General features: G+C 50.3%; 1 protein-coding gene across 1 annotated transcript; it reads right to left on the bottom strand.

Moving 5' to 3' along the window:
* Positions 1–758: 758 nt before the first annotated feature.
* On the bottom strand, positions 759–9,281 carry SLC2A2 (solute carrier family 2 (facilitated glucose transporter), member 2; the record flags this gene model as incomplete). The annotated part of the gene is made up of 9 exons (XM_009572469.1): positions 759–950; positions 1,158–1,361; positions 2,244–2,345; positions 3,895–3,999; positions 5,089–5,276; positions 6,114–6,276; positions 7,494–7,609; positions 8,372–8,496; positions 9,007–9,281. Coding segments are annotated over 9 exons (1,470 nt in total), but the record flags the coding sequence as incomplete, so codon positions are not given.
* Positions 9,282–9,465: the final 184 nt, after the last annotated feature.

Below are 9,465 nucleotides of genomic sequence, written 5' to 3'. Positions count from 1 at the left end.
GATAAAGGAGGAAAGAGGAGGTAAATAGTCTGGCTGAAACAAAAGAAAAAAAATGCACATCAGCCCAGTCAGCGTTTCTAAGATTCTCCTGAAAAATGGTGTGGCTTGAAAATCCTTATGAGATTGGACAGCATTTCCATAATGCACGGATAGCAAAGCAAGTGAGGTGCATCCCAACCGATTCAGGTGGGATCCACCTTCTTCCTTTGCACAGGCAAGAGTAAGGGGGAGTTTGCTGTCTGTTTTCCTTGGCACCTTGGGCGATCAGTGCTGTGTGCTGCTGGCACAACTGCACCAGCAGTTGGTTTCTCAAGGCATGAGATCACTCAGCAGAAGAAAGCAGCCAGCATGGGACAAAAAGGTGAAAACATGAGGCTACAGCATCAGCTGACCCCTCTTTCCTTCATTCCAGCTGAGTGAGGACCCTGCTCAATGTAATGCTTTGCCAACTAGTAACATCGTCATCCCACCGGGCTCTTCCAGCGGGGCATGGAGACACACATGTAACATATTCCTCCTGTCCTTTCCCTGGCTCTTCCTGCAGCCCAGTTGTACTGAGTATTTCAGAGTAAAACGCCAGGTTAGCACCTGCGGCTCGGAGGTGTGAGCCGCAGCAGCCAGAAGGCACCCAACAGATGGGTCCTCCTGGTCTGCCAGCTGCAAGGTTTTTGTGAAATGAGACTTTTGCCCAACGTTCTTCCTGCGGTGCCTGAAGGAGATCCATGCTCAGTCCCTCCTTTCTGGGTGCATGGCGATGTCTATGCCTCCTCGCTGCCTCGCAGGTCTTCCAGCTCAGTCATGACTTTGGCCGGGAGCTTCTTGCGGCGGAACACAGCTGCGATCTCCTCAAAAGACTTTCCTTTCGTCTCCGGTACTTTGAAGTACGCAAACAGAAAGAAGACTAGAAGCAGAGCCGCGAAGATCACGAACACGTATGGTCCACACATATCCTGCAGTGGGGGAAGTGACAACAGGGGACACCACCATCAGCACCGCAGGGATGGCTTCCCCTTCCTACCCTGGGGGGCTGAGGTGCCCAGCAGGGCTTGGGGATGGAGATCTAGGAGGCACATCCATGTCCCACTGGGGTGCTTCGGGAGCCCAGCAGTGGGGTTCTGCCAGTCGTTTATCTGTACGGTTTTAGAGGGATTTCTTACCGCTATGTACTGGAAACACATTCCCACAATGAAGTTGCAGGCCCAGTTGCAGAAGCCGGCGACGGCGATGGCGGCGGGGCGCGGGCCTTGGCTGAACAGTTCAGCTACAATAAACCAGGGGATGGGCCCGGGCCCAACTTCAAAGAAGATGACGAAGAGGAAGATCGCGACCATGCTGACATAGCTCATCCAGGCAAACTGGCTCTGCAAGAGGGTGCGCTTGGTGTTACAGTCCCAACATGACTGTCATTAATTATCACTAATTATTTTAATTAGGCTGCTTTTTCAGAAATTTCTTTCTATTGAGACAAGCGGGGACTGGACCTGCATAATTAAAGCTCTAAACTCTTGTGCCGGGTGCTGGCTGGGCATGTGGAGCCAGCATTGCCGCTTGCAGAGGGATGTTGGACCTCACAGCTATCAGCTCAGCTATACCTTTGAGCCCTCTCCTTGCCTGCAGCATGGCCAGGAAGAGGCAAAATGGTGTTTTCTTTAATAAGCAGGGTGTTCAGTAAAGGAAGCCACCCCTTATTTGGTTTTACATCTTGACAGGAGCTTGCACCAGTGGTTTGGACTGACTTTGATGGGGGCTGGCTCTATCCTCTACCTCTTCTGCCCCATGTTTCACAGCCCGACCCCTCTCATGGGTGTTGGGAGGAATAATTTGTCCCTTTTTCTATGACAAGATGCTAGCCTAGCATCCCTGCACCAAGCCAGGGAGATGCAGGTTGAGGGTTTAGGGTACACAGTGCTTGCACATGGAGATATGCCCTGAGTTTTCTTAGCGGGCATGGGATTATGCCGTGGGAAGAGCGCAGTTGCTGTGTAAGGAGCTGATGTTGTCAGCGGGCTCAGGGAGGGGACAGGGACACAGGTCCTTTCTAGCAGCACTGGGGTATCTCAGAGGCCAAAGAGCGCAACATCCTCAGGCACCGCCACCAGAGATGGCTCCAGCTATGGCCACTTTGAACTGTCCCTTCTAAGGAGAAATGCTTTCTGAACGTCTTTGAGATGAAAATGCAAAACATTCACTTTAAAGAGTGGTTTATCTTCTCTTGTTTGCAAACCGTGGAGAGAAATCCTTACCAGGAGCGCAAGTCCAACCGTCATGGCCATAGCGCTTATTAACATGCCCATCAAACCAGCCAGGAACAGGGACCGCCTGCCCGCCTTCTCCACCAGAAAGACCTGCAGAAACACGTGCAGCAGCTCAGTCTCCAGCACCACCACTCTCAGGAGGTTTGATCAGGTCCATTAGCAATGAGCAGCCTGTTATCACTACCATACCGCACTCCTGCCCTTTTAGCTCTCGTGGTAGAGATTTATGTGCTGGTTTCCAAGTGTCAGAAACTCTGCCGGTGGCTGTTAGGGAGCCAGACTGAAAAGCTGCCCTGCCAAGGGCAAGGCAAACCCACGTATACTCAGAGCTCATGCATTTCCAAGCTCTCAGGACTTCCCAGCGCTCCTACGCATGTATTGCTGACTATGGACTTTTTTTCTCTCTTGTTTTTTTTCAGGAAGAATAAACTTACTAGATCTGCATTCGTTTGGAAGTAGCCTTCAAAATGTAGCATGATTCAAGTCACATCATGGGCCATTGCACCTTGTCTGTCCCAGGGCAGGGATAGTTGTGTAGCAGCTGGAGCCAGGATTTTTCCTTCAGTGGCTCCCAGATTCCTTTTGCTTCCCTGGTAGCCCCAAGGCTTACCTTGCTCCTTCTCAACTCCTCTTGGTGGACTCCAGTCACCTCACCCAACTGTCAACATCTAAGTCTGTACCAATCACTTCACCCAGTGGGGAGATGGAGGTTACTCCAGAGGACAGCGCATCTGGCCTGCCCAAAGATCCCATGCAGTAGCCCCTGAGGCTGCCTTCTGCTTGAAAGGACACCTTTGGCCATCAGCTCAACCTTTCCTGCCATTACAGCAAATGATTTATGCTTCCAGGAGACCCCATCTCTTTTGCTGGAGGCAGTTCATCCTGCTAACTCATGAAGTTGCGAACCTCTGCGCTCCCTTCTCCCCTTGCCAAGGTCCACCCGGCTGTCAGTGCTTCTGCCTTTTGATCGGGGTCTGTCATTTATTGACAGATGCAGGTAATTTTTAAGTGCTCCTGGCCAAAAGAAGCGAAGAGCAAATGCCCCAGGCTGCAAGTACCACAGCCCTGGGGCAGAGACTGAACTGCAAGAGACCCTCCAAGCTGGAGAAAGACCTCTTCCACACACCTCTGTGCCTCGTTTCACAACAAACATCATGGTTTCTCCTCTGTATGGGATCTGCGATGGACTTCCTCTAAAGCAGGTTCACCCCAAGACCTCCTATCTCACGCACGCTGGACTAAGATCTCTTAGAGCTGTGTGTTTCTACCTTGCTAGTCCTGCTTCGTGGTGGGTAAAAGTCCGTTGCTCTCCAAGTCTTTCTAGAGATCTGAGGGAAATGGGCTTGGCATTCCCTGATCTTCTTATATTAATGGCCACATTAAAAAAATAATTGCCTGCTGACTGGAACTGTGTTAATACTCTCAGGAGTATTCACTCATGAGGCATTTAGCAGTGCTGTTTGATAGCAACGGTTGTATTTCAAAGCTTGATTTTTCAAATGAGACTGGCCCAGGGAATGATTTTTCCCGTCAGTAAGGTGTGCAGGGTCAGCCCCAGCTCTAGGATAAAATCATGTTTCAAAACCACATTGTAGCTTACTTCTTTTTGTAGTCTGGGGGGACAGAAATATTTACTTACGGAGATAACTGTGAAGACTGTGTTCACCACTCCAACGCCAATGGTTGCGTAAACTGGTTGGTCAACTCCAGCTCTCTCGAAAATGTTTGTAGAGTAGTAAAAGATCTATCAAAATACATCAGGATGAAGGATTAGGCAACAGGGCTGGTGGAACTTTTTGTTCTTTTGAGGGAAGGATTGTTCTTGCTTGGCTGAGATGTGAAGTAATTTAATTATGATTAGTTTTTCAACTTTTTAATGGCTTGTTATAATAATTAAAGCTGAAACTTTCAAAGGAGCCTGAGGGCGTTAAAAAATCCCATTGAAATTCCCCTCCTGAGCTACTGCATTTGCACACTTAAAACTGTTTTCTTCCATGTAGTCCCACATTTAATCTTGAAAGCCAGATCACCAGCACCGAGTGCTGGAGACGCATACCTTAATATAACTGAGTTTTAAATTAATTGTAAAATATTCTCGCTACATTGGAATGACTCAGATTTCTCCCTTCTCTCAAAGAATAAGGTGATTGCTATCTCGTGGAAGTTAAGGGCAGGAGGTAGAGGGGTGGCTGACCGCACGGCTGGTGGATGGGGCTGGGCAGAGCATTGAGCTGGGGCAGCCAGGCTCAGCCCCGCGAGGCTGGGCGTCCCTGCGTGCTGCTCCGCCTTGCAATGCAGAAATGCTCTTAGAGTTTTGAAAGCCGGTGGGACAGAGACCTCAACCTTTGTAAAGTTGCCACCAGACTTTCAAAAATTTGAGTCTTAGCCAGTTTTGAAAAGGAGGCTCCATGCTTCTAGATATAAAATGGTAATTTCTGGTATCCCAGGAGGTGCTACAAAACCTGTTTAGCTAAAAATAGCTAAAAGATGGTGATTATGTGGTTCCTGGGGTGAGCAGGTAGTCATTAAAGAGAGCAAACTGCTGACGAACTCAGGAATGAGGAGGGTCATGGGAGAGCTCAGCGTAGACTCGCCATGCCAGCTGGTTTCATGCTGAACGCCCTCGCACCCTTCTCCCCTCCTGCCTTCCCGCAGCCCGGCTGCTGCTGTTGAAGGTGAGGTCCACCTTCAACACCGATGGTGGTGGCCAAGGAGCCTACTGCAGTCACGGGAAAACCTTCTCTTCACCCCTACGTGGCTTGGACGGAGCCAGCATTGCCTTTTCATGCTCAGCGTGGATTTCTTTAAAGCCAAATGTTTTTGAGAGACTCACTGCGTTGATTCCTGAGAACTGCTGTGATATCTGCACCATCAGCGCCACGATGACAGCCTGCCTATACTTCGAAGACGTGAAAAGCTGCCTTATGGAGACTTTCTTTTCACTAGCAGCTTCTTGCTTTTCCTTTTCCATCTCAGCAATCTCTTTCATCGGGTCACAGTTTCCTCTGAGCCTTTTCAAACCTTAAGAAAAAAAATAATTGACATTTTATTTTCAATGGTGGATAAGGAGTAGAGTAAGGACAAGAATCTCTCTAGCCAAAACTCAGGGTAAGCCAACCACGTGGACAGTAGTGTCCTCTTGCTCTGAGGACTCCTATGGCACATCAAGGATCAAAGGTGTGTCTGCTTGGCAAGGGGCAGCAGCACATCTGTTCTGCGAAAGCTCTGAGACACCACGCTCAAGCCTCATCCCTCAGCAATGCTTATTGGTCCCATGCAAACATATCTCAATAGTTTCTGGTCCGGAGCTAATTTATAATTCAGCAGCTGAGAGCAGGGGTGTGCAACCCTGCCCCCAAGCATGTGGACATACTCTGGTTTACTCGCTCCTGGGTTCTCACCTCAGTTGCAGCTGTGTCCTACCATTGACTGCTCTTACTCCTTGTAGAGATGGCTGGAACCAGCTGAGGAGGTGGAAGATGTATAAGCGGTTGCAGTAACCGCTATGGATTTGCTGTGTAGTTGCAAATAGCACCAAGGATAGAGAGATCAGCTGTCCCCCAGATGTCATTTTTACACCTGGTTGAAAACCCTTCCAACTGAATGGGTCTTTTTTTGGGGGGGTGGCATCTGCTAGATGCGATCTCTCTGATGGAAAAAGATGCACCATAGAAGCAAGCGTGCCTTAGGCAGTGACTATAGGCAGGTGTCCGAAATCCCTCCTGCAAATGTGCTGCGTGGGATGGAGCAACTATACCCAGTTACACACGTGAGCCCTCAGCCGGGCTTTTCCTTCTGTGTTTAATACTATGTATAGTATAAAGACAACTCCAGAAAAGCCCAGAATGTGTGTCTTACTTTTTTTAGCTTCCTCCACCTTCCCCAGTTTGATGTAAAGGTATCGGGGGCTCTCGGGGCACAGTAAGAGCAGGAAGAACTGCAGGAGGGCAGCCACACCGGACAGACCGAGGAGCAGGGGCCACATCTCGTCATTGCCCAGGAGAAAGTCTAGTCCGAGGACCTGGAATAATTGAGGCATGTTTGAATGGCTTATTTTGCACCCTAGAAGAAGAAAGCGATTGACCACTATGGCATTGCGAAGCAACAACCTGGAGGAAAACGAGAAGCAAATACCAATTCTCAGTCCTCACAATTAGATTTCTTTAGTGATGATGCATATTTACAAGGAGGGAATGAACAGATGGCGTAAAATGTCATGAGCATTGGCTTACAGGCACTGTGAGACAAACCTCTGCAAGGCTGTTCCCCACCCCGGGGTGACTCGGTCCTCCTTGGGACGTGCCACCAGCAGGAGACCTGTGCCTGGCCAGAACCACTGCGTAAACAGCTCAGCCAATACAGGCATGCCAATGAAATGTTTTGTCCTCAGACCTTGCCCTCCTGGGCTTTTAGGGTATGGGGTTTTATGGGCATATGTGTCCTAAGCAAGTCCACAAAGGTGCAGAGCTTGGATGGAAAAGGTGCAGAGCTTGGATGGAGGTCCACGCAGCGTGAGATGCCCCAGCTGCCCAGCCACTAACCAGCAGAGTCTGAGCACCAGGGCCGCAGCGCGACGTGAGGCTCAGCAAACAGGCTAACGGGAGCTTTGCTTCAGTGTGTGATTATGGCATTGAAAAAGGTGCTCCAGAGGGGTTGTGAGTACTTGCAACCTTTTTCCTTCGACGATTTGCAAAGCATTTTTTGTATTCCCGCAGCCAGCGAAGCCGGCAGGACCTGCCTTGTGAGCTTTTTTCCCCATGGTCCGTCCACAGACTTTGGCTAAGTCAGATTAGATGAACTTTGTGGTTATGTTATGTTTTTCTGGATGTGTTGGTTCTTGGTACATTTATGTGCCAGCCTGTCACGTAGCTGGGACTCCTGCCATGGTGGGAAATGCTGTGGGGATGTTGGACTCCCTCCTTCTCTGATGAAGCCATTTTTGAGCACCTGAATATCAGGGATCTCATGTTCAGGATCCAGCCTGACTCTGATGAGATGCGTACAAAAACTTTGCAGGGGAGGGGAGAAATTGTTTCCAGAAGTACTTTTTAGTTCATGAGAAGTCATCTTTGTTAAGGACACCTCTGACTCAAGGTAGGAGTTTATCCCCATTAGGGCAGATTGCTTCCCACTGTCCTTCAGTTTTGGGGTGGAACGATGAGTGATACCCCGGCATATCACTGGGGTATCCCTAGTCTCTGAAATACCCTCTCTGGACTCGTATGCTTTTCTTCTTACCTGGCTGATGAGGATACCCGTGACGATAGCAAGCTGGTGCAACGTCCCCAGCGCTCCTCGGAGGGCCGTGGGAGAGACCTCGCTGACGTACATGGGCACGAGTCCGGAGGAGAGCCCTGCACCAAGCACATGCAGGCGTCACCTCTTCTCGACCACAGCTCAGCAACCAGCAGAAACCGCTTCCCAAACGGGAAAGGAGGATGGAGCCCGTGTGCTGCATCCCACATCCCACCAAGTCCCTCGTGCCTGGCTGGGAACCACCCGCACCCTGCAAAGGTGCTCGGATATCCCCAGATTCAGAGCCTTTATACTTGGACACACATATGAGCATGGAGCAGAGATCGTCTGCTGGGAGAAGTTATCACAGAGCAAAGAGCTTTCTTAAAATTTGCCTTGAACCTTCAGAGCGGAGTGTTGTATCTGCATACCAGTCACAGTGATAATGAGCTGTTATTTCTAAGCTAATTCTAATGTAGTTCCATATTATTTGCCTACTATCTTATCCTCTCTATGTACAGGGTTCCTGTACTATCTGCTAGATAGGACTGTTGTCTAGGGAACGCGTTAAACAGCGTGGCTAATAACATACTGTTACAACATCCACCACCAAGATCGAGCCTTGAGATACAGAGGAGGGACTCGCTCCTTTCTAGCATAGGTAAAATAAACTGATTTCATGGTAGAGCCAACCCAAATACTTCTGGGAAAGATCCTGGATTGAGAAGGACAGACATAGGGAGAAGAGGGAAACTCCCACCTGTGAAATCCCTTCTCAAAAAAAAAGATTAAAAAATACAGGAAACTCTTAACCGCAGCCCTGGAGCACCCAGCACCCACCGAGGGGCTGGTTTGCAGTGCTTGGCCCTGCCTGGACTTACCGCAGTACAGCCCCGTGACTGCTCTCCCGGCGATGATGAGCATGTGAGACGGCCCGAATTTCGCCAGCCCCATGAGGAGGTTCCCCGCGATGGAGAGGACGTTCACCACCAGCATGGCTTTCACCCTGCAAGGCAGCAGCGGCACAGCTCGTTCTGGCACCTCTCTCAGCCAAAGCAGCCATCGCGACACACGATCAGAGCTATTAAGTGACTTAATCAGCACTACAGGGGAAAAAAGAATGATCGTAGGCACTGAAAAATATCGGGCAGGGGTGCAATCAGAGTAGCTGAAAGTGTATTACGCATCCTGAGCAAACGGCGTTCCGATGCCCTCCTCTCCCTTTCCCCAGGGAAAGAAGGGGGAATTCGGTAGTTAATCAAGGCTGCTCATCAGCTGCTTGTCTGAAGTGCTAAAAGTTGCAATAAAATGTCTGATTTATAATTGAGGATTTTAATAAGCCAGACCTCTGCGGTGGCTGGAACAGTATTTTGGAGGTTTGAGGGGTTTTTTTCATTAAATTGAGGAAAATAACACGAATTGTATTTCTACGGGGAGGAAACGGTTCTAGGGGAAAAATCAAACCAAAAAGGCTTGGGCTGCGGCACGCGAGTCACAGCACACAAGGTCCTCTCACCTCCCCAGCCGGTCGCCGATCCACCCCACGGTGAAGGAGGAGACCATGCCGCCCACGGCGAACACGGAGACGGAGAGGGACCAGTACATGGTGAGGATGTGCGGGGAGGTGGCGAGGTCCTCGCCGGTGTTGGCCGGGGGTGCGAACGTGCCCTCGGTGCCACCCCAGGTCTCCGTGCCGGGGACGGGGATGGTGCCATCCTCCCCGGAGGCATTGGTGGCATGTCTGTCCAGGGGGACGATGCCCAACACACGCCCATAGTGGGCTTCTATCACCTGTGATGGGCAAAGAGGAAAACTGCCGTCGACTCAAACCTGTAACCGCCCCAAACCCCTGGTTTGGGTTTTTTTCTGCCCCAGGAAAAGCTTTTCACCCCAGGGGTGAAATCTTGGGGTCCCCCACAGCTCCCCAGCACCCAGACCCCCCAGCAGGGAGGGATGGCGAGGGCAGGCGCGGAGC

The sequence above is a fragment of the Fulmarus glacialis genome, unplaced genomic scaffold, assembly GCF_000690835.1.
Source record: "Fulmarus glacialis isolate BGI_N327 unplaced genomic scaffold, ASM69083v1 scaffold13032, whole genome shotgun sequence".
In the NCBI taxonomy this organism is placed as follows: domain Eukaryota; kingdom Metazoa; phylum Chordata; class Aves; order Procellariiformes; family Procellariidae; genus Fulmarus; species Fulmarus glacialis.
The sequence above is the reverse complement of the archived record's forward strand: the minus strand, read 5'-3'. Positions and strand labels throughout refer to the sequence as shown.